Consider the following 25,129-nt stretch of genomic DNA (forward strand, 5'->3'; position numbering starts at 1 on the left):
AGCTTTTTATCTTCATAAGGTCCCAGTAGTTCATTTTTGCTTTTAATTCCCTTGCCTTTGGGGATGTGTTGAGTAAGAGATTGCTACGGCTGAGGTCAGAGAGGTCTTTTCCTGCTTTCTCCTCTAGGGTTTTGCTGGTTTCCTGTCTCACATTCAGGTCCTTTATCCATTTTGAGTTTATTTTTGTGAATGGTGTGAGAAAGTGGTCTAGTTTCAGTCTTCTGCATGTTGCTGTCCAGTTCTCCCAGCACCATTTGTTAAAGAGACTGTCTTTTTTCCATTGGATGTTCTTTCCTGCTTTGTCAAAGATGAGTTGGCCATACGTTTGTGGGTCTAGTTCTGGGGTTTCTATTCTATTCCATTGGTCTATGTGTCTGTTTTTGTGCCAATACCATGCTGTCTTGATGATGACAGCTTTGTAGTAGAGGCTAAAGTCTGGGATTGTGATGCCTCCTGCTTTGGTCTTCTTCTTCAAAATTACTTTGGCTCTTTGGGGCCTTTTGTGGTTCCATATGAATTTTAGGATTGCTTGTTCTAGCTTCGAGAAGAATGCTGGTGCAATTTTGATTGGGGTTGCATTGAATATGTAGATAGCTTTGGGTAGTATTGACATTTTGACAATATTTATTCTTCCAATCCATGAGCAGGGAATGTCTTTCCATTTCTTTATATCTTCTTCAGTTACCTTCATAAGATTTCTATAGTTTTCAGCATATAGATCTTTTACATCTTTGGTTAGATTTATTCCTAGGTATTCTGTGCTTCTTGGTGCAATTGTGAATGGGATCAGTTTCTTTATTTGTCTTTCTGTTGCTTCATTGTTAGTGTATAAGAATGCAACTGATTTCTGTACATTGATTTTGTATCCTGCAACTTTGCTGAATTCATGTATCAGTTCTAGCAGACTTTTGGTGGAGTCTATCGGATTTTCCATGTATAGTATCATGTCATCTGCAAAAAGTGAAAGCTTGACTTTATCTTTGCCAATTTTGATGCCTTTCATTTCCTTTTGTTGTCTGATTGCTGATGCTAGCACTTCCAACACTATGTTAAACAACAGCGGTGAGAGTGGGCATCCCTGTCATGTTCCTGATCTCAGGGAAAAAGCTCTCAGTTTTTCCCCATTGAGGATGATGTTAGCTGTGGGCTTTTCATAAATGGCTTTTATGATGTTTAAGTATGTTCCCTCTATCCCGACTTTCTCAAGGGTTTTTATTAAGAAATGGTGCTGAATTTTGTAATAGGCCTTTTCTGCATCGATTGACAGGATCATATGGTTCTTATCTTTTCTCTTATTAATGCGATGTATCACGTGGATTGATTTGCGAATGTTGAACCAGCCCTGCATCCCAGGAATGAATCCCACTTTATCATGGTGAATAATTCTTTTTATATGCTGTTGAATTCGATTTGCTAGTGTCTTATTGAGAATTTTTGCCTCCATATTCATCAGGGATATTGGCCTGTAGTTCTCTTTTTTTACTGTGTCTCTGTCTGGTTTAGGAATCAATGTAATGCCGGCTTCATAGAATGAGTCGGGAAGTTTTCCTTCCCTTTCTATTTCTTGGAATAGCTTGAGAAGGATAGGTATTATTTCTGCTTTAAATGTCTGGTAGAACTCCCCTGGGAAGCCATCTGGTCCTGGATTCTTATTTGTTGGGAGATTTTTGATAACCGATTCAATTTCTTCGCTGGTTATGGGTCTGTTCAAGCTTTCTATTTCCTCCTGAATGAGTTTTGGAAGAGTGTGGGTGTTTAGGAATTTGTCCATTTCTTCCAGGTTGTCCAGTTTGTTGGCATATAATTTTTCATAGTATTCCCTGATACTTGTTTGTATCTCTGAGGGATTGGTTGTAATAGTTCCATTTTCATTCATGATTTTATCTATTTGGGTCATCTCCCTTTTCTTTTTGAGAAGCCTGGCTAGAGGTTTGTCAATTTTGTTTATTTTTTCAAAAAACCAACTCTTGGTTTCATTGATCTGCTCTATAGTTTTTTTAGATTCTATATTGTTTATTTCTCCTCTGATCTTTATTATTTTTCTTCTTCTGCTGGGTTTAGGCTGCCTTTGCTGTTCTGCTTCTATTTCCTTTAGGTGTGCTGTTAGATTTTATATTTGGGATTTTTCTTGTTTCTTGAGATAGGCCTGGATTGCAATGTATTTTCCTCTGAGGACTGCTTTGGCTGCATCCCAAAGCATTTGGATTGTTTTATTTTCATTTTCGTTTGTTTCCATATATTTTTTGATTTCTTCTCTAATTGCCTGGTTGACCCACCCATTCTTTAGTAGGGTGTTCTTTAACCTCCATGCTTTTGGAGGTTTTCCAGACTTTTTCCTGTGGTTGATTTCAAGCTTCATAGCATTGTGGTCTGAAAGTATGCATGGTATGATTTCAATTCTTGTATACTTATGAAGGGCTGTTTTGTGACACAGTATGTGATCTATCTTGGAATATGTTCCATGTGCACTCGAGAAGAAAGTATATTCTGTTGCTTTGGGATGCAGAGTTCTAAATATATCTGTCAAGTCCATCTGATCCAATGTATCATTCAGGGCCCTTGTTTCTTTATTGACCGTGTGTCTAGATGATCTATCTATTTCTGTAAGTGGAGTGTTAAAGTCCCCTGCAATTACCACATTCTTATCAATAAGTTTGCTTATGTTTATGAGTAATTGTTTTATATATTTGGGGGCTCCCGTATTCGGCACATAGACATTTATAATTGTTAGTTCTTCTTGATGGATAGACCCTGTAATATATAATGCCCTTCTTCATCTCTTGTTACAGCCTTTAATTTAAAGTCTAGTTTGTCTGATATAAATATGGCTACTCCAGCTTTCTTTTGGCTTCCAGTAGCATGATAAATAGTTCTCCATCCCCTCACTCTCAATCTAAAGGTGTCCTCAGGCCTGAAATGAGTCTCTTGTAGACAGCAAATAGATGGGTCTTGTTTTTTTTACCCATTCTGATACCCTATGTCTTTTGGTTGGCGCATTTAGTCCATTTACATTCAGTGTTATTATAGAAAGATATGGGTTTAGAGTCATTGTGATGTCTGTATGTTTTATGCTTGTAGCGATGTCTCTGGTACTTTGTTCACAGGATTCCCCTTAGGATTCTTGTAGGGCTGGTTTAGTGGTGACGAATTCCTTCAGTTTTTGTTTGTTTGGGTAGACCTTTATCTCTCCTTCTATTCTAAATGACAGACTTGCTGGCAAAAGAATTCTCGGCTGCATAATTTTTCTGTTCATCACATTGAAGATCTCCTGCCAATCCTTTCTGGCCTGCCAAGTTTCAGAAGAGAGATCAGTCACTAGTCTTATTGGTCTCCCTTTATAAGTTAGCCTGTTTATCCCTCGCTGCTTTCAGAATTTTCTCTTTATCCTCGTATTTTGCCAGTTTCACTATGATATGTCGTGCAGAAGATCGATTCAAGTTATGTCTGAAGGGAGTTCTCTGTGCCTCTTGGATTTCAATGCCTTTTTCTTTCCCCAGATCAGGCACGTTCTCAGCTATTATTTCTTCAAGTACACCTTCAGCACCTTTCCCTCTCACTTCCTCCTCTGGAATACTAATTATGCATAGATTATTTCTCTTTAGTGCATCACTTAGTTCTCTAAATTTCCCCTCATACTCCTGGATTTTTTTATCTCTTATTTTTCTCAGCTTCTTCTTTTTCCATAATTTTATCTTCTCTTTCACCTATTCTCTCCTCTGCCTCTTCAATCCGAGCCATGGTCGTCTCCATTTTATTTTGCAGCTCGTTTATAGAGTTTTTTAGCTCCTCCTGGCTGTTCTTGAGTCCCTTGATCTCTGTAGCAAAAGATTCTCTGCTGTCCTTTATACTGTTTTCAATCCCAGCGATTAATTATATGACTATTATTCTAAATTCACTTTCTGTTATATTGTTTAAATCGTTTTTGATCAGTTTGTTAGCTGTCGTTATTTCCTGGAGGTTTTTTTGAGGGGAATTCTTCCGTTTCGTCATTTTGGATAGTCCCTGGAGTGGTGTGGAACTGTGGGGCACTTCCCCTGTGCTGTCTTGAATAACTTGCGTTGTTGTGTGGGGCCGCAGTCAGACCTGATGTCTGTCCCCAGCCCACCGCTGGGGCCACAGTCAGACTGGTGTGTACCTTCTCTTCCCCTCTCCTAGGGGTGGGATTCACTGTGGGGTGGCGTGGCCCATCTGGGCTACTTGCACACTGCCAGGCTTGTGGTGCTGGGGATCTGGCGTATTAGCTGGGGTGGATCGGCAAGGTGCACAGGGGCAGGAGGGGCAGGCTCAGCTCACTTATCCTTTGGTGTTCTGCTTCGGGAGGGGCCCTGTGGCACCGGGAGGGAGTCAGACCGGCCACAGGAGGGATGGATCCACAGAAGCACAGCGTTGGGTGTTTGCACGGTGCAAGCAAGTTCCCTGAGAGGAACTTGTTCCCTTTGGGATTTTGGCTGGGGATGGGCGAGGGAGATGGCGCTGGCGAGCGCCTTTTTTCCCCACCAAGCTGAGTTCTGTTGTCCGGGGCTCAACAACTTTCCCTCCCATTGTCCTCCAGCCCTCCCACTCTCTGAGCAGAGCTGTTAACTTATAACCTTCCAGATGTTAAGTCCCGCTTGCTGTCCAAACACACTCCGTCCAGCCCCTCTGCTTTTGCAAGTGAGACTCAGGGGCTCTGCTTAGCCGGCAGGCTGCCCCTCTGCCCCAGCTCCCCCCACCAGTCCATGTAGCGTGCACCGCCTCTCCGCCCTTCCTACCCTCTTCCATGGACCTCTCTTCTATGCTTGGCTCTGGAGAATCCATTCTGCTAGTCTTCTGGCGATCATTTAGGCAGGTGTGAGTGCAATCTAAGTGACCCCCAGGACCCCCAGGACTAAGTGACCTCCAGGACCCCCAGCTCAGCGTCCTCTATGCCGCCATCTTCCCAGAAGCGTCTCTCAGCCCATTCATTTTTTAGTAGGATTTTCTTCAGTCTCCAAGTATTTGTTACCTTTCCAATTTTTTCTTGTGGTTGATTTTGAGTATCATAGCATTTCTGTCTGGAAATATGCACGGTATAATCTCGATCTTTTTGTACTTACTTAGGGCTGATTTGTGTCCCAGTATATGGTCTATTCTGGAGAACATTCCATGTGCACTGGAGAAGAATGTATATTATGCTGCCTTAGGACGAAATGTTCTGAATATATATGTTAAGTCTACCTGGTCCAGTGTGTCATTCAAAGCCATATTTTCCTTGTTGATTTTTTGATTAGATTATCTGTCCATTGCTGTGATTGGGGTGTATTCATTAGGAATATTGGCCTGTGATTCCAAACTTTGTCTGGTTTTGGAATCAAGGAAATGCTGGCTTCAGAGAATGAGTTGGGGAGTTTTCTTTCCATTTCTATTTTTTGGTACAGTTTGAGAAGAATAAGTATTAACTCTTTTTTCAATGTCAGGTAGAATTCTCCTGGGAAGCCATCTGGCCCAGGACTTTTGTTTGCTGGGAGATTTTTGATTACTGATTCAATTTCTTTGCTGGTTATAGGTCTGTTCAAATTTTCTATTTCTTCCTGTTTGAGGTTTGGTAGTGTGTGAGTTTCTAGGAATTCATCCATTTCTTCCAGATTGTCCAGTTTGTTGGCCTATAATTTTTCATAGTATTCTCTTATAAGTGTTTGTGCTTCTGTGGTGTTGTGATCTCTCCTCTTTAATTCATGATTTTATTTATTTGAATCCTTTCTCTTTTATTTTTGATAAGTTTGGCTAAGGGTTATCAATTTTTAATGCAACCCCTATCAAAATAACACGAACATTCTTCACAGAGCTAGAAGAAACAAACCTAAAGTTTGTATGGAATAAGAAAAGACCCCAAATAGCCAAAGCAATTCTGAAAAAGGAAAACAAAACTGAAGGCATCGTGATTCTAGATTTCAAGCTATATTACAAAGCTGTAGTCATCAAGACAGTAAGGTACTAGCACAAAAACAGAAACATAGATCAATGGAACACAATAGAAAACCCAGAAATGGACACACATTTATATGGTCAACTAATCTTTGACAAAGCAGGAAAGAATATCTAGTGGAAAAAAGTCGCTTAAACAAAAGGTGTTGGGAAAAGTGGATGACAACATGTAGAAGAATAAATCTGGACCGTTTTCTTTTTTTTTAAAGTTTGTTTCTTTGTTTGAGAGGGAGAGAGAGAGAGAGAGAGTGCATGAATAGGGGTCAGGAGACAGAGAGAGAGAGGGAGACAGAGAATCCGAAGCAGGCTCCATGCTGTCAGCTCAACTGGGGCTTGAACCCATGCATCATGAGATCATGACCTGAACTGAAGTAAGACATTTAACCAAGTCACCCAGTTCCCCCTGATTACTGTCTTACACTGTATACAAAAATAAATTCAAAATAGATGAAAGACCTAAATGTGAAACAGGAAACCATCAAAGTCCTAGAGGAGAGCATAGCCAGAAACCTCTTTGACCTTGACTGGAGCAACTTCTTACTAGACACATCACCAAAGGCAAGGAAAACAAAAGCAAAAGTGAACTACTGGGACCTCATCAAGATAAAAAGCTTCTGCACAGTGAAGGAGGAAATGAACAAAACTAAAAGGCAACCAACAGAATGGGAGAAGATATTTGCAAATGACATATGATAAAGGGGTAGTATCCAAAATTTATAAGAAACATCAACACCAAAAAAAAAAAAAAAAAACCCCAAACAACCCAGTTAAGAAATGGGCAGAAGACATGAATAGACACTTTTCCAAAGAAGACATCCAGATGGTTAACAGACACATGAAAAGATGCTCGATATCACCCATCATCAGGGAACTACAAATCAAAATTACAATGAGATACCACCTCAAAACATGTCAGAATGGCTAAAATTAACAACACAAGAAGCAACAGGTGTTGGCAAGGATGCAGAGATAGGGAATCTTCTTGCACTGCTGGTAGGAATGCAAACTGGTGCAACCACTCTGGGGAACAGTATAGAGGTCCTCAAAAAACTAAAAGTAGAGCTGCCCTATGATACAGCAATTGTATTATAGTATTTGCCCAAAGGATACTAAAATACAGATTCGAAGGGGTACATACACCCCAGTGTTTATAGTAGCATTATCAACAATATCCAAACTATGGAGAAAGCACAAATGTCCACTGACTGATGAATGGATAAAGAAGATGTGTGTGTGTGTGTGTGTGTGTGTGTGTGTGTGTCTGCGTGCACGCGCACACACACACACACACACACACACACACACACACAATGGAAAATTATTCAGCCATCAAAAGGAATGAAATCTTGCCACTTGCAATGATGTGGATGGAGCTAGAACATATTATGCTAAGCAAAATAAGTCAGAGAAAGACAAATAACATATGATTTCAGTCATATGTAAAATTTAAGAAACAGAAAAGATGAACATAGGGAAAGGGCAGGGAAAAAGAGAAGAGAGGGTAAAAGAAACCATAAGGGACTTAAAAAATTTTTTTTAGGTTATTTGTTTTTTTAAATTTATTTAAAAAATTTTTTAAACATTTTATTTATTTTTGAGACAGGGAGAGACAGAGCATGAACAGTGAGGGGCAGAGAGAGGGGACACAGAATCTGAAACAGGCTCCAGGCTCTGAGCTGTCAGCACAGAGCCTGATGCGGGGCTCGAACTCACAGACCGCAAGATCATGACCTGAGCTGAAGTCAGCCGCTTAACCGACTGAGCCACCCAGGTGCCCCTAAATTTATTTTTTTAATTTACATCCAAGTTAGTTAACATATAGTCAACAATGATTTCAGGAGTAGATTCCTTAATACCTCTTACCCATTTAGCCGATCACCCCTCCCTCAACCCTCCAGCAACCCTCTGTTTGTCCTCCATATTTAAAGGTCCCTTATGTTTTTGTCCCCCTCCCTGTTTTTATATTATTTTTTTCCCTTCCTGCAAGTTCATCTGTTTTGTCTCTTAAAGTCCTCATATGAGTGAAGTCATATGATATTTGTCTTTCTCTGACTAATTTTGCTTAGCATAATACCCCCTAGTTCCATCCATCTAGTTGCAAATGGCAAGATTTCATTCTTTTTGATTGCTGAGTAATACTCCATTGTATATATATACCATATCTTCTTTATCCATTCATCCATCGATGGACATTTGGGCTCTTTCCATACTTTGGCTATTGTTAATAGCACTGCTGTAAACATTAGGGTGCATGTGCCTCTTTGAAACAGCATACCTGTATCCCTTGGATAAATACCTAGTAGTACAATTGCTGGGTCGTAGGGAAGTTCTATTTTAATTTTTTGAGGAGCCTCCATACTGTTTTCCAGAGTGGCTGCACCAGTTTGCATTCCCACCAGCAGTGCAAAAGAGATCCTCTCTCTCCACATCCTTGCCAACATCTGTTGTTGTCTGAGTTGTTAATGTTAGCCATTCTGACAGGTGTGGTGTGGTATCTCATTGTGGTTTTGATGTGTATTTCCCTGATGATGAGTGGTGTTGAGCATTTTTTCATGTGCCAGTTGGCCATCTGGATGTCTTCTTTGAACCAAGACCATGAATAGCCAAAGCAATCTTGAAAAAGAAAACCAAAGCAGGAGGCATCACAATTCTGGACTTCAAGCTGTATTACAAAACTGTAATCATCAAGACAGTATGGTACTGGCACAAAAACAGACACTCAGATCAATGGAACAAACTAGAGAACCCAGAAATGGACCCACAAACATATGGCCAACTAATCTTTGACAAAGCAGGAAAGAATATGCAATGGAGTAAAGACAGTCTCTTCACCAAGCAGTGCTGGCAAAACTGGACAGCAGCATGCAGAAGAATGAACCTGGACCACTTTCTTACACCTTATACAAAAATACACTCAAAATGGATGAAAAACTAAATCAAGACAGGAAGCCATCAAAATCCTTGAGGAGAAAGCAGGCAAAAACCTCTTTGACCTTGGCCACAGCAACTTCTTACTCAACACGTCTCCGGAGGCAAGGGAAACAAAAGCTAAAACGAACTATTGGTACCTCATCAAAATAAAATGTTTTTTAAATATTTATTTATTTATTTTTTATAGAGAGAGAGGGGAGGGAGGGAGGGAGGGAGGGAGGGAGAGAGAGAGAGAGAGAGAGAGAGAGAGAGATAACAAGCAGGGAAGGGGCAGAGAGAAAGAGGGAGGCACAGAATCCAAAGCAAGCTCCAGACTCTGAGCTGTCAGCACAGAACCCAACGCAGGGCTCGTACCCATGAACCCTGAGATCATGACCTGAGCCAACTGACTGAGCTACCCAAGCACTCTACCACAAGAGACTCTTAAAGATAGAGAATAAACTGAGAGTTGATGGAGGGAGGTGGGTGGGAGTTGGTCTGGATAGGTGATGATGAGTAATAAGAGGGCACTTGTAATGAGCATTGGGTTTTGTATATAAGTTACGAATCACTGAATTCTACTCCTGAAACTAATATTGCACTGTATTTTAACAAAAATTTAAATTTAGAAAGTTCATAAAAATTTTACAAACTGTAGTTGAGAAGAAAGAATATAACATCATTGTCAGTCCCAATATGTCAAGATTATTAATAATGTATGTCCTTGTGGACACTTTTCTATGCATATATAGATTACTAAAAGGGTGGCATTATATGTTTTTGAGCTACTTAATGTAACAGTAAACTATAAGCAACATATTGTATTTGTGTTTGTGATTATATGCATATATCATAATCATCTTATTCAAGGAAATGGGACTTTTTTCCCTTAACGTTTTTCTGTCCACTCTAGCTCTCTGAATTCTCCCCCTATGTCCTCACATTCCATGTTTGTAAACCTTGGCCACCGTTTCTGCTACCTGTAGAGCTGAGAGGCTTGGAGCTTAGAGTCCTCATTCCTGGCAAGAGGAGCAACCTCATGAGGATGGGGGCGCACACAGATCCTGTGCTGTCTGTGGCTGCAGTCCTGTGCTATCTCCCACCTGTCTTGGTATCTGGGGTTCATCCAAAGCAAAGTCATCTGCTCTCTAGCCATCTGAGACATCCTCCTTGGAGGAGGGGCCTTGAGCTTTCTCTCTGGGAATCCAGAGCAGAGTTTGGCTTTGGGCACAGCTTGAATTCTGCAAAGAGTTGGTACTTTCCTGTTTATTGTATTGGTGAGAAAAAATTGGAGTGAACTTTGTAGGGATCCAGACTTTTAGCCCCTGACTCTAAGCTCCCTGATGGCTGAGCCCATGTCTTGTTGCATGGTGTCCCTAGTGCTAGCATTGTGTCTACACTTAGTACTTGCTGAAAGAAGTCAGAATTGACCAAGTCACCTGTTTTCTGGACCAGAAGACCTGGTGGTTCCCACAAGCTCAGCAGTCCCTGCTCCTGTAGCTTCTCAAACAGAAACCAGGGACTCCTGGTACTTCTCTGTGATTCACTCAGTCATGATATGAAGTGCTTACCTATGTGTGTCAGGGACTGTGCCAGACAGTGCCAAATCCACATATTAAAAATGTCTATTATGGAGAATTTTTGGCACATGCACAAGCATATTCTGTAGACACAGTTCTATGAAATACTTTCAATACATCTATATGTGCCCATCACCTGCCCAACAACCACTAACCCATATCAGCTGCCCCAACCACATGCCATTACAATTCCTCATGTTATGCCGTATTACTTCAAGGCACATCATCTGTAAATATTCCAGAATGTTCTCCATAATATAAGGACTTTATTCATTCATTTAAAAAATATATTTATTTATTTGAGAGAGAGAGAAGAGCAAGCACAAGCGGGGGAGGGGCAGAGGGAGATGGAGAGAGAGAGACAGAATCCCAAGCAGCCTCTGCGATGTCAGTGCAGAGCCCAAGGTGGGACTGGAATTCACAAACCGTGAGATCATGAGCTGAGCCGAAATCAAGAGTTGGATGTTTAACCAACTGAGCCACTCAGCTACCCCAATAATATAAGGACTTTAAAAAAAAAATACTACTGACAATGTCATTATAACTTTCCCCAAATCCACATTTTCCTTTAATATAATCAAATATTGAGGAATCAGTTTTGAATAAAACATAGGACTAACCTTCAGGAACTTTTAGACTCATGAGACAGGTGACCAAGAATTCAGTGATTATACTGATTATACACATTAGTGAATATGATTAAAGTGGAGCAGCATCGTGTGCTCATGCAAATCTTCTGACCAGCTGGCCTGTCTTAGTGGTTGGGGGATTCAAGGTGGGAGGAGAGGGAAGAGAAGGGAAAAATAACAATCTAAATCATGGGAGGCATTTCTCCTGCTTCCTTCTCTCATGAGCACATGACCAACATAAGTCAGTGGAGGCAGGAACCTACCTTTCCTTCAGTCAGTCTCATTGCCTGCTTGCCTTTCAGACTGTGAACACCTCCCCATGCTGACTGTAATTCTAGTGTTTAAGATAACTCTTCCCTTCAACAACATTCATCTCATCTCAACAAGACTGACTGCTCCCACAGGGTAGGGGAATGCAGAGGATATGTAGCTTACAGTTGTCACCGCAGAATAAACATGGCAGGATTTCAGTGACCAGCCCCCCAAGAGTGTCCTGTGTAGTCCTGGTTGAGAACCCCACACATGTGGCTCTTGTGGTTTTTATGTTTCACTAACTTGTTTCCAACTCTATTTGTGGAACCAGGTTCAGCAAGAAGAACAAGGACAGCATAAATCCTTATATATACCTGCCTTTTGGAACTGGACCCCGAAACTGCATTGGCATGAGGTTTGCGATCATGAACATGAAACTTGCCCTTGTCACACTCCTTCAGAACTTCTCCTTCAAACCTTGTGAAGAAACACAGGTCAGAGAACTTTCCACACAAAGAATGTTTTACTTTTTTTTTAAACTAAGAGATATGGTGTGTGTGTGTGTGTGTGTGTGTGTGTGTGTGTGTGTGTGTGTGTTTGTATGGGCTCATTTATCCTTATAATTTGTTCCATTGGCCAGAGAATCTATTTGGAGTCATCTGTGACCTTTAAGGGTCCTTCAGCTCTGAGTGCCACATGTGTGGTTTATTAGCACCCAATAATAAGGGACATCTAGTCAGGTCAACTATCATGACTGATTATGCACAGACTTTTGAACTTGACAATGTTTTAAATTTATTTCAAATCCCCTGAAAGGAAGGGAACATATTATGCATAGTCATGATGTGCAGTTATTAATGCAACATGACTTTCGAATGATGCTATTCTCTACCACAACTTACAGATGCTCTCATAACCATGGTTCTCAACCCCTACTGGTACATTGGAGTCAGTGGGTTCAGGCCATCTCAGAAATTCTTACATAATTCACCCAGAGCGTGGCTTTAAAAGTGTCCCCATTGATTGTCATGTGCAAGCAAGGTTGAGAATCACTGGTGTGAAGCATGTCTGTCAGACGTGAGGGACTCCCATGGTCCAGACCATTGTGGTTATTTGGCCCCACCTTCCATGAGCCCTTCTCCAGTCAAAGCTGTGTTCACTTTCTATTGAAATCTGCTATCATGAATGGATATTTCCACTGGGAGAGATGAGAGGATGTTTAGCATTGAGGATGGCAATACAATAAAATGTGTAATGTCCACTCAGGATGACTTTGCAAGCTTCAACATATACAAAATTAACTGTATCACTTTTTAAGTGGTATGCCATAATGACTAAGAAACTGTTGTAAATTGTAAACACTCATCCTTTTAACCTAAAATTTAAATTAAAAAAGAACACAAACCAACATGAGATTGTGTCCAGCCTGGTACAGAGTAGACACTCAATAGATATCCTTTTGAATGAATGATGGATGAATGTTTCCACACTCCGGTCTTGACAGCTTACAGAGTAAGTTTAAAGAATATGAGAATATGAATTTAAATGTAGTATTTATATGTTTAAACTCTTACTCTCCTTCATGTATCTTGCCTGCTTTGCTTCTGTTGTCAATAGAACTTCATTTTGGTTTTCATATGCTTTTGTAACTGTTGCAGATCCCCCTGAAATTAAATGCTCAAGGTATTATTCAACCAGAAAAACCCATTGTTCTCAAGGTTGAGCTGAGAGATGGGAGTGTGAGTAGAGCCTGACTTTCCCTAAGAACTTCCCCTTTGTTCTTCAAGAACCTGTATCCCAGAACACCAGAGACTTCATTTTACTTTGTGAGTACAACCCAGAAATGAAGATGGGCTTCACATACTGCTTGTGATGGATGACAAGGGATTCCAAGCTTTCCTGGTATCTGCATGGAGCATTATATGTTGTGGAATGTGAGGAAGGTGACTAATAAGTGCCAGACACGTAGACTCAGCCTATCCGGTCCCAGTTAGTACCATCTATTCCCCTGAGAACTGATTGATAATAAAAATTTCTCACCAGTTATATTAAAAAACTTTAATGAAACAATAATTTTTGTGGTGACCATAATAGTGACATTCATATCACACATCTTATTTTGAATATTATACATTAACTATTACACTGAGTGTGTCAATCAACATTTCTTTACCAACGTATTAACTGATGTCTTCCTGCACATTAAGGGGGAATCCATAGAACTGATGAGTGAGGGTCAATGACTGGATGTTTTTGACCATCACAGTCACTAGGTGGGTGGGGCTTGCTCAGAAGTCCAACATGTTATGTTAAGGTAGGTGAGAGTCAATACACTGTTACTTTGCCCACTTCTCAGAAAGTTTAATTCTTCCGGTTTTGGAGCACATATTTTTTTTTATAACACTCAATTGAGGCAGTTTTTATTACTAGTTTTGATATAATGTTTTCATCTCATCTGCCCTGGTGTTCTGCCAGACAGGGAACATGCTTTTTCTTTGTGACCTAACCTCAGCCCCCTACTGTACTAATACAATGAACATCAAGTAAGAGATGGTTGATTGGTCAGTGGATTGGGCAGAAAAGCTAAAAGCATTTGTCTAATTCAGTTGGTATGAGAAGGTGCACAGGATTATTCCTTTTTCCCCCATTTACTCCCTTCCCTTTCTTTCCTTTCTCCTCTCTTCTCTTCCATTGCCTTTCCTTCATGGATAATTTAGTTTTAAATTAATAGGTGGTACACAGCCAGGTGGGCAGCCCTACCTTGGGGCTCCAGGGCAGAAAAAGAAGTCACAATAACTCAAAGACAGAGACAGAGTAGGGAGGGGAGTATGTCCACATATGGAAGCAGACTGGCATGAATGTGGGAGCCCAAGCTTAGTGAGAAGAGTGTCCACACAGAGGGGCTGGTCTTGTGAGAGCCACCACATCCTAAATATGGATGGGCAACACAAGTAGTATGAGGAGGGGATGTTAAGTGATGTTAAGTGATGGAGTGGGGATTAGTTACATAAAGGGGAACTGATAAAAGTAAATATATTAGGGATAAATGGAAGCCAGGTTTATCACTGTTGGAGAAGGGAGTCACTGATGGAAAGGGAGAAAACAGGAATGAGATTATGTATTCAGAGATTAGAACTGAGTATATCAGTGAAAAAATCCTGCTTTTCTAGAGAGGTAGATGATAGGTAGATTGACTTAAAGATAAATAGATGTGTGTGCGTAGGTGAAAACACATATCCCCTACCTTTCTCCACAGACAGTTCTTAGAAACAGTGACATTGTAAAGGCAATGAGCACAGCTTGTGCTCAAATCTTGGCTTATTAACATCATTTTCCACTGAAAGCAACTAGGGATTTTCAGAGAAATGGCTGATCCGGGCTGGTGGAGCACATGATGAGCCTGGAGCATCTTGTCCTGAACAGTGATGGGGACACATCCAAAGGACACAGCCCAAGAAGTTTTATGGGCCCATCAGGCATGATTTGGGCATCATGATAACTAAGGACAGGAAGCGATTATGACCCATTGAATAAAACAGGAAAACACAATTACCCACAGGTATAATAAATACAGGATTGATTATAATTGATGAGGACACTGACACAGTTTCAAATTACTACCACTCAAACACGCATGAGCTGCCAGAGGAAAGAGCAGCTCACACAGAGAGACCTGGCAAATGAATGAGTGTCATCGGGGAAAGGAGGAAGTGACGGCGTGTCACTTAATAGGACTTGGTGAAAAGAACTGAGCATCACCTCTGGGGTATTCTTGCTGAGGAGGAAAACCTGAAAGAAATCCTGAAAAAAAGCCAGAGAAACCTGACAGAGGAATACCTACTCCTAATCTGTACCTTGTGTGTAATCTTCAACAAAACCAAGGTCATGAAAGTGATTAAAAAAGAAGAAACAAGCCCAGAGTGGAGTCACCTGCCTGCAAATTCCACCTCACAGCAAACCAAGACTAATGACACTTTTCAACCTATCCCAGGAAGGTGACCTTTTACCAGTCTGGCTGAAATTTCCTGATGAGTCATCTGCAAGATAGAAACCCTGCAGGTCCTTCCCTCAGAGAAGGGGTCCTGGCCTGAAACCATTGCTTTTCCTTCTGAGTACTTCCTGCCCCACCCTTCTTCCTCTAAAACCCTGCATCTTGTACACCTCCTGGGAGCATCTGTCTCCCTGTCAGGTGGGATGCTGCCAATTCATGAATTGCTTAATAAAGCCAATAAGATCTTCAACTTGACTTGCCGGAATTTTGTTTTTCAATAAAAGTCAGAGACACACTAAGGAAGTGTTCCAGACTGAACTACAGAAACCAAAGAGGAGTGACATGGAAACTCCAGTGAGTGGATTGGGTCCTTCAGCTGTAAAGGACATTGTGGGGACAATTGGGGGAATTGAGGGCTATTATGAATACATGGCAGTAATGTGTTAGTGTCCATGCCCTGACTTTGATGGAAAATGTCTTGTAGGAATTACAGATTATGAAATATCAGGTCAGCATTTACTCTGAGATTGATCAGGAACATAGTTCTTGGAACAGACTCTTCTGGAAGCTTGTGATTGTTCTTGGGAGAAGTGGTTCAGAACAACTGTGGATCTACACAGCTCTCCCCTTCCCTTGCCTTCGTCTGACTTGTATTATTTAATACAAGGAGGCAGCACCACACAGTGATTGAGAGACGGGGATCTCTGAAACTGGAATTCCTGAGTTTTGAATCCCAGCTCATCAGGACTGAGTCTTGATGAATCGATGGCTTTGGGTAAATGAGGAAAAGGTGCCACTTTTACATAGCTGGGCCCTTAGGGCTTGGGCTGCCTTTCAGCACCTGTATGCCCCTCAGCGAATACTACTGTGCACAAATTAGTTCAGGTTTAGTCATTGTCTCAGGCTGGGTTCCCTAAAAGCAGAGCCTGAGATGGGGGCTCTGAAGCAAATGTTTTACTCAGGGAGTGATCTTGGGGGAAAGGATTGAGGGGAGTGGGGTAGAGCAGGAGGAAAAGCTGGGTGAGTGTGGTCTTGGGGGAGCCTGATCTCATGATGAGCCCTGGGGCAGGAATTGTATTATAGAGTGGATGTCACTTTGAGACAGGAGATGGCATCTTGTACCCCATTGGTTGGTATTGGACTGGGGCACTAATTCCCAGGTGAAATGACTTCAGTTTGGTCAAGAGCAAGTCCCTGAGAATGGGACAACTGTGAGCTAATAAGAGCCAGTACTCTCAGCCTTTGGGGAATGAGTATGCTGCCCAGTGACAGAATTTGGCACCTTCCTCCTCTAAAGACACTTACACGTGGTGCCTTGAACTAATTACTTAACACCTTACTGCCTTGGTACTTAGAGCCTCAGATTCTGTAAAATAGGAGAATAATGCCAGTGCCTATCTGAAGTGATGATGGAATCAGATGATGTGTGTGTGTGAGGTACTTAGGACACAGACCAGGGAGCATGCAGCGAGCATGTAATCAATGTCAGCTATTACCTTCATGGCTGTATTATCTTCAGTCCTCAGGAGGCCATGTCAGTTTTGACATTTGGGCTCCAGCCTTGTCAACTCCAGCTTCCATCTGCCATTTTAGAAAGTAATCACATACATCATTCAGAGAGCTTTAACTATGAAGTTAGTGGTGTATCAGCAGATGCTGTTCAGGAGTTTTCCAAAGAGCAATAGCAATATCCCCATTCTAGAAGTGCCTTTGTCATGTGAAAATTAGTCATGTGACCCCCACTGAAAAGGAGTGGGGAGGTTTGGCAGGGGGCACTGTCACACCCTACCACTCAGACCCAATAGGAAGAGACAGACTTGACCTTGCACTACTTTACTATCCCAGCTGCAGGAAGAAGGGCTTTCCTTGTCACCACAACCCAGAACCCCTTCTCCCCAGCAAGAGCTCTGCCAGTGAGAAGCCACCACACCTCAAACTCCAAAGTTATTCCGTGAATTTTAGTTTATAACCCCCTTCCCAGCCTCCCCCTTTCTCCTGGAAAAAAATAAACAAACAAATAACCTCCCCCTAAAAAAAACCCATCACTCCCTTTGTTCTTTAGACTTGGCTACCTATGGTTTTGCTGAAGCTTGTTTGTCCTGGATTGCAATTCTCTTTTTTTCCTGAATAACTCCCTTTTGGTTGGTAAAACAACTGGCAGCATTGGGGCACCTGGGTGGCTCAGTTGGTTGAACATCCGATTTCAGCTCAGGTCATGATCTTGTGGTTTGTGAGTTTAAGCCCAGCGTCAGGCTCTGTGCTGACAGCTCAGAGCCTGGAGCCTGCTTCAGATTCTGCATCTCCCTCTCACTTCCCTTCCCCTGCTCATGCTCTGTCCCTCAACAATAAATAAACATTAACAAAAAATTTAAAACAACAACAACTGGCAGCATGTATGTATGTATGTATGTATGTATATTTAAGTTTATTTATTTATTTTAAGAGAGAGAGAGTGTGAGCAGGGAAGTGGCAGAGAGAGAGAGAGGGAGAGAGAATCCCAAGCAGGCTCCATGCTATAAGCACAGAGCCTGACTCTGGGCTTAAACCCACAATCTATGAGATGATGACCTGAGCCGAAAGCAAGAGTTGGATGCTTAACCAATTGAGACACGCAGGTTCCCCTAGCAGTTTTTATTTCTAAGGCTAAGAGTCATCACACCTAAGGGTGGATGGTCTCAGGGGCAGGGATGCACTGCAGTGACAAGTGACAGGAGGGAAACCTTCCCACTGCATTCATGTGGGCTCTCTCCAGCCCTCTCTTAATATTGCTTTTCTGGTACCAGAGTTCCGACCAGTTAGTCTGGTCTTTTCCAGGCTATGCAGTGTCCAATATGCATGAAAAGCTAGGATGAGATGTGCTTATCTCTTTTTTTAAAAAAATATTTTTAGGGAAAGAGAGAGCATTGTCCTTTTATGGACCCACCACACAACTGCCCCCATTCTGTGGGCACATTGGTGCTTTGGTGGGCTTTCCCTCAAGCTCAGTTTACTGTTATCTTTATTTTTGTGGAGTTATGTCTCTGTTTCTCACATAAGAATGTAAGTGATAGAATATGCTAGGTCTTAATGTCTTGTAGTTTTGGTGAATTGACTTACCTTCATTTGACTTCAGGTGAAGTGCCAGAAGCAAGCACTGCTCTTAAAGTCAGCTGCTCCAGGTATCAATGTTGTCATGGCCATGGCCACATTATCCAAACTTTGATCCTACCTTTTCCAGTGACTTGCAAATGGTTTACATCATTAAGCCTCATGACCCTGGTACTAATGATTAATTGGACTATTTACAGAGTAATGTGACCTCTGCACTCTCCATGTTACTAAAATTTGAAGGAAGTTCTTCAAAAAGGAGATTATGCCATCACTCTTGCATTCCTTCAAAATCACCATGCCAACCATAGCCCTCTTAAGCCCAAGAATATAGAAACGGAGAAGTTGTGGCTCCTACACAAGAGGATCTAATAAATTACTTGGAGACACAGAAACATAATTACTGTACATCCAGTGTGCCCCAGGTCCCCTGCTCCATCCCATGAGAGGAGAATGGATCAGTATTAATTTGCTGGGCTCCATAACAAAGTACCACAGACTGAGGAGCTTCATCTACAGAAGTTTATTCTCTCACAATACTGGAGGCCAGGAGTACAATCAAGTGGTTGGCAAGGTTGGTTCCATCTGTGGCCTCTCTCCGTGGCTTGCAGATGACCATCTTCTCCATGTTTTCACATGGTCTTCCCTTTGTGGATGTTTGTGTCCTGATCTCCTCTTAGAAGGACACCAGTCATGTTAGATTAGGGTCCATGTTAGTGACCACATTTAACATCTTTTTCTTCATAAAGACCACACTCCCAACTGCAATCATGTTTTGAATTGCTGGCAGTTAGTACTTCAACTTACAGATTTGGAAGGGACACAATTCAGCCTATACCAGGATCTGTGTAGAAACCCTATGGGCCTGCACATGACTATCACAGGAGAGCTAGGGGACCTGCAGCAGTGAATGTGAACTCTCATCAAAGCTGGGTGGAGGGTGGGCTGGATCCTGCATGCCAGTGAGAAGGGCCTAGGTCATCAGGGGCAACTCCCAGGCCTGATCGGAGCAAGGACACAGCTTCAGACCATCAAGGACCCTCTGTAGAACCAGGGCAGGGATCAGGTGTCACCTGTAAGGCCTAGGGTAGAGAGAGGATCTGAGGCCCACTTTTCTAGCCCAGAAGTCACACCCCCAAACATTCTGAGCTCATTCTGGGAGGAGCAGAGAAAGGACAATGGGGGACAGGATCAGAAGACTGAACTCAGAAAACTTGTTACCCAAGTGACCAAGAAGTGGTTTTATGAAGAAATTCTCCCTCCCCAATCTCACCCCAAAAAGGGTCTCATGGGGGATGATGATGTCATCTATGAAAAGTTAAAAAGCTACATTGTCTTCAAGCATCTGTGTATTTTCAAAAGCACTGTATCTCTCATGTCTGCAATTGGAACCATAACACTGTTGACCGATTAAGAAAGATAAAAGAGGGGTGCCTGGGTGGCTCAGTCGGTTAAGCCTCCGACTTCAGCTCAGGTCACGATCTCACGGTCCGTGAGTTCGAGCCCTGCGTCGGGCTCTGGGCTGATGGCTCAGAGCCTGGAGCCTGCTTCCGATTCTGTGTCTCCCTCTCTCTCTGTCCCTCCCCCGTTCATGCTCTGTCTCTCTCTGTCTCAAAAACAAATAAACTTTAAAAAAAAAATTAAAAAAAAAAAAGAAAGATAAAAGAATCAGAGAACTGGAAAGAGTCTCACCGTTCAAATCCAAGGCTTTAATTTTACAGATTTCTCATTTAATCCTCCTAACACCCCCTTGAGGAAACTGAGTCTCAGAGGGATTAATGACTTCCTCAAGGTGAGAGAGTAGAAAAGGTGGCGTGTGGCTTCATTCACTATGCTGTGCTGCTTCCAGATGAACTTATTAATCCCAGACCCACAAAAGGCAGGGATGAGATGGACCTCCCAGACCCACAAAAGGCAGGGATGGTTTGAGGCTATTGTTGGCCCCGCTGCTGTCCTCTCAGGGCCTACACACTGCCGAGCACACCATAGGTCTTCAGTAAAATATCTTGAGTCTGTTTGGGAAACACATATTGGAAATAGCACGTGGACTCCACCAGTACCTCTCATCATCCTGTCATTTGGGGATTTCCCAGCATCAGCTATCAGGAGGTACATCTGAACCTCAAGCATGTATAGAAGGTCAGCAGGAAGGTTCTTGTTTCGGATTTTGTTCAGATCCACAAACATTTCCTAGGCACTGCTCTGGATCAGGTCCATATGTGCCCTGTTGGTGGGGAAAAGTCAGACCCTTGAATAGATAGATTCAGTATGGTGGAAGGTCAGCCTCAGTTCTTTGAGAGCACAGAGAAGGAGCACTTGTCCCCAAAAATGGTTGGGAGGAGCTGATACCTGATTGGGGCTTCTAAAAACTTATTTTACTAAAAAAATCAAATGTATAGATGTACATTCTTTAAAAAGTTGAACAGTGCTAATGGTAGTTTTAACAAAACCAGTGGCATCTTTCTCCACCTGATATCTTTCTTGGTTTTCTCCCTCATTTCTGTAGAGGCCATCTCCTTGTAGCTTTCAGAAGAATAATGAAGAGGAGTTAATTTTTGTTAAAGAATGTGCATTTCTGAATATATCTCTGCTCTACCCTCATGCTTGATGGATGATTTGAGCATAGAATTGCTTGATGGATGATTTGAGCTAGAAGTTTCTCCATGAACTTGTAGACATAGGGACTTGTCTCTACTATTGCTGTTGAGAAGATTCCGCCCTTCTGGTTTCTGATTCCTTGTACTTGACCTGGGTCTTGCTCCCCTCACTCTTTCTGCAAGCATTTGGGATTTTCTTTTTCTCCCTGGTGTCTGAAAGTTCATGACAATGTGCCTTCATGAATCTGCTGTCATCCGTTATTCTAGGCAGAGCTGTCCAAGAGACCTTTCTGCAATGATGCAAATGTTCTGTATCTGTGTTGTCCAATATGGTTGTCTCCAGCCACATGGGGGTATTGTGCACTTGAAATGTGGCTGGAGTGGTGAGGAATTGCATTTATGATTTTTTCTGTTTTTAAATAAATTTATATTGAAATCTAACCACATTGTGTTCAAGGGCTATAGCGGGTGGTGCAGTGCATTGGACTTTCAATCTGGAGACTTTTGCTCTTCAGTTCTGGGAAATTTTCTTGAATTATTTCATTGTATGTAGTCTCTGTTCTAAAATCCCTATTGGCCAGATGATAGAACTCATGGTATTATTCTCTAATTTTCCTGTATTTTCCCTCCCATTTTTTGGAGTGAATTAGTTACATAAAACTAACCTGGTGAACATGTGTTATTTAAAGTATGATATTTTATCCTTTATTGATCTCTTTGGATTAATATTATTTTTTAAAATATTATGTTTGAATACAGTTTAAAATTTATATGATTAGTGAGATTTTGGGCAATTTGTGCTCAAGTGGAATGCCTCACTCAAATTGCTCTGGTCATAGTTCTGCCTGGAAATCCAAACTGAATTTTATAAAAATACTGTGTTGCTAAGGAGGGAATGAGCTCTCCTTATTCCTTTTGTTTAGTTCTTTTTGGGGGTTAGCTTTTATTGACCTACAAGTCACTCTACTTAGGGAACTGTTTAGAGACAAATTCTGCCCACTAGGAGAAAGAGGATGAGAGGAATCTCATCCCAGTTGGGCTTTAGGTCCTATAATGGTGAGAAAATACGAGGTGTGGTGGTTCTGCTCCAACCCCTGTGTTTACACAACTGGACAGGCACTGTAGGCTCAATGAAGTCCAGGAAATTAAGTCTCTAAACATTAACATTCTCAGTAGCTCCTCACAGGCAAGGAGGTAAAAAGAGCCATTTAAACATAATCAGTAAGAAGGAAAAAAGTAAACAGTCCACATCCACCAAACACCCAACCTTTTAAGTATGTTCTAATTAAAACTTGAAGTCAAGTGCCTCCTCTTGCTAAAAGAAAATATGTTACATTATTTAGAGTTATTTTATAACTCTTGTCCTCTCTCACCCTTGGACTAAACTATTTTAAGGGTTCATGTGGAGTGACCGTTTCTAAAAGGCCTGCAGAGGGTCTGGTATCTGGCTTAGCAAAGTCACCAGATATACCAAATACTATTACTTTATTGCAGGTATCTTGATTTAGCTCAATGTTTGTGTGGTTATTGGTTTAGTCTCTCTCCCTGTTAGAGTGTTGGGTTCATATAGTCTATATAGTCTTGGCCCAGGGACCGAATGCAGCAAGTGTAGAGCCCACCCAACATCTAATGACAATGGGAGAGGTGCCCACCTCCTCCAATGCCAGGATGTTCACAACCTGTCACTTTCTCACCACTCCCACACAAACTGTAGGGCCCAGACACCCACACTTAAATACCACCTGGTTACCTGGAATTGGCAAGATCAAGTTTGGCCTTACTGAGAAGAATGGGAGTTTTCCCAGTTAGAAACAGACACTTAAACTTTCCTTCATTTTTGCACACTTGAGACTATGATCTGTGAAATTTGAATGTGATGCACAGATCATTCCAGGGCAACACTGCTTCCCCTACTGTGAGCACTTCTCTTGGCCTGTGGAAGTCAGGCCATGCTTCCCCAAGGAGATGTCATGTGAGCTAACAATACAAAGGGATGAGAATATTAGACAGCTGGGTTCCCTGCATCCCTGAGTCCTGACAACTTATCCACCTACACTGATATCTGAGCCTAAGTCTTCCCTAAATATTATTCAATTCAATTTTGACCAGTAGCTAAGGAGACTAAGGAAGCTGATAAATCCTTCACTGTTAAGGAGGATGCATAGTTATTCTTACTTGGCTGTACTATAATTATCTTAGTTTTCTCTGTCTTCAACTTGAATGATATCTGAGTCTGAGATCTGTTTTTACCACATGCATTTGGAACAGAGTTTGGAAAGTTCATGATGAGCGTATTAGTATAGGAAGGAGTAGATGAGAGCCATGGAGTCTATGGGGTGTTCTTCTGACACACAGTGTCTTCTTTCATACAAACTCTGAGGATGCTTCAAACTCTGAGGATGCGAGTCTTGTCATGGCAGGTGTTCCTTTGTGGAGAAGAATGGGGCACAAAGCTCATGCTTCTATTTTTCTCCCTTGCAGACAAATCCATCTGCATTGGTTCAGTGCTGGCTGCATTGTAGTCCCCAGCAATGACAAGCCTATCACTTTTGGGATAGATTTCAACCAGCTGCAGCAGACTCTGAGGTGAAGAGGGTAGGCGGATGCTCATTTTAAGCTTAGTTATGAAATAATCATAGCTGAGCATGGGGTTTGGAGAAGGATAAAAGTCTATTAGTTCCCACAGAGGCTTGGTTTCCAAGTACAATAAAAAAGGCTTTGTGTTTAGTTGAGAGCATTAAGTTGTCAAGAATTATCAAACGACAGGAATCGTTCCTTGATTCTGTGTACCTCTCTGCTGGGGAACAATACTCTTAGTACCATCTTGGCTAGCATCTGTATTCCCTGCTAAGATGAAGCAGAGTCCTTTGTTCTGGAATTATGAGGGAGCTGCTGTGCACCTAGCCAAGGATATAGGGACAGAAATTTAACCAGTTCACTGTTGCAGACTTGGGTCTATTTCCCAAGTAGGGACCCTTATCAGGGAAGGGCAAACGTTGAATATCAGTATTGCTGAGCACAGTCTCCCTTTATGTTCACTTATTTACAATATGTTTTTGTGATCAATGGCTGTTGGAAATACAATTGCAGTCACTGAATCTCAGTCTAACATCTGTAAACAGGGTAATAGCATGGCCCTATGGAATGGTGCCCAGTGAAGGCACCAAAAGGGGGCAGAAATATTTCAGAATACATGGGACTTTCTCTTCTACTTTTCCTGGGGATCATCTTCCAGCTTCCCATGTCTGTCCTGTGTTGGTATTCCAGCTTGGAGCCATTTATTTCTTAAATGGAGCAGGGCTCCATTGTCCCAGAGATTCCAGAGGTATGCCATGCAATCCATGGTTTCTCAGGACATGCAGACACAGAACATGAGTCAGAGTGATGAAAATGAGCTGATATAATTTCCAGAGGCTATGTCCTCATATCTCTCCCAGCAGGTAAGTGGCAAGGTCATCAGTGATCTTCCCACAGGGATATTAGGAAGCCCAGTAATTTCACTTCTACCAACTCAAGTCCACCAACCTTTCTGGATGCCCCCCTGAGCATATATACTTTTATGGAGACTAGGGACATAATGTTGGTAAGTACCCAGACTGTGCCTTTGAGAAGCTCTCTCTCTGTAAGGTAAATGGATGTAGAGACCAATGATAGGGATGGAGGGTACAGAGAACAAGAATAGAACTGGGGCTCATGGGACAGAAATTTCCCAGGGCAGGAGGTTGGCGAGGACAGACTCTAACAGAGGAGATTCTGTTAGAGCTGGGTTTGAAGGATGAGTAGGATCCTTCTAGGCGGCCCAGGGACATTTTTAGGCAGAGGAAACTACATGGGTAAAGATGAGTAGACCCAGCTTGTGTGAAGGGTTTCAAGTGTTTAAGGGTACAGACAGTCATGGTGACAAGGGCAACTTAGAGATTTAAGGACAATGGTTTTACGTGAACTTCTGTAACCGTTGGGATTACTGATAACACTGATTGAGTTGTTTATTGATTTCCCACAAAATATTGGCTCAAGGGAGGTCAAACTGGCAATGTCCATGATGCTTTGCCAACACTCATGGGTGTAGAGCACCTACAGGTGGAACACCAGTGGCCCTTCTACTGGCAGTAGCTCCAGCCCCACCCCCTCTTCACTATA

At 42.0% G+C, this 25,129-nt stretch overlaps 1 protein-coding gene across 9 annotated transcripts in view; it reads left to right on the forward strand.

The window, feature by feature from the left end:
• Positions 1-13,929, forward strand: part of LOC122210147 (cytochrome P450 3A12) — a 103,245-nt gene extending 89,316 nt beyond the window's left edge. For all 9 annotated transcript variants that reach the window (XM_042922641.1, XM_042922637.1, XM_042922634.1 and 6 more), the window contains 2 exons: positions 11,646-11,808; positions 12,973-13,929. In XM_042922641.1, the coding sequence (XP_042778575.1) occupies positions 11,646-11,808; positions 12,973-13,068 (259 nt within the window). In that variant the 3' untranslated portion in view covers positions 13,069-13,929. The remainder of the gene's footprint in view (positions 1-11,645; positions 11,809-12,972) is intronic.
• The last annotated feature ends 11,200 nt before the right edge of the window (positions 13,930-25,129 follow it).

This window comes from Panthera leo, chromosome E3 (assembly GCF_018350215.1).
Source record: "Panthera leo isolate Ple1 chromosome E3, P.leo_Ple1_pat1.1, whole genome shotgun sequence".
Classification (NCBI taxonomy): Eukaryota; Metazoa; Chordata; class Mammalia; order Carnivora; family Felidae; genus Panthera; species Panthera leo.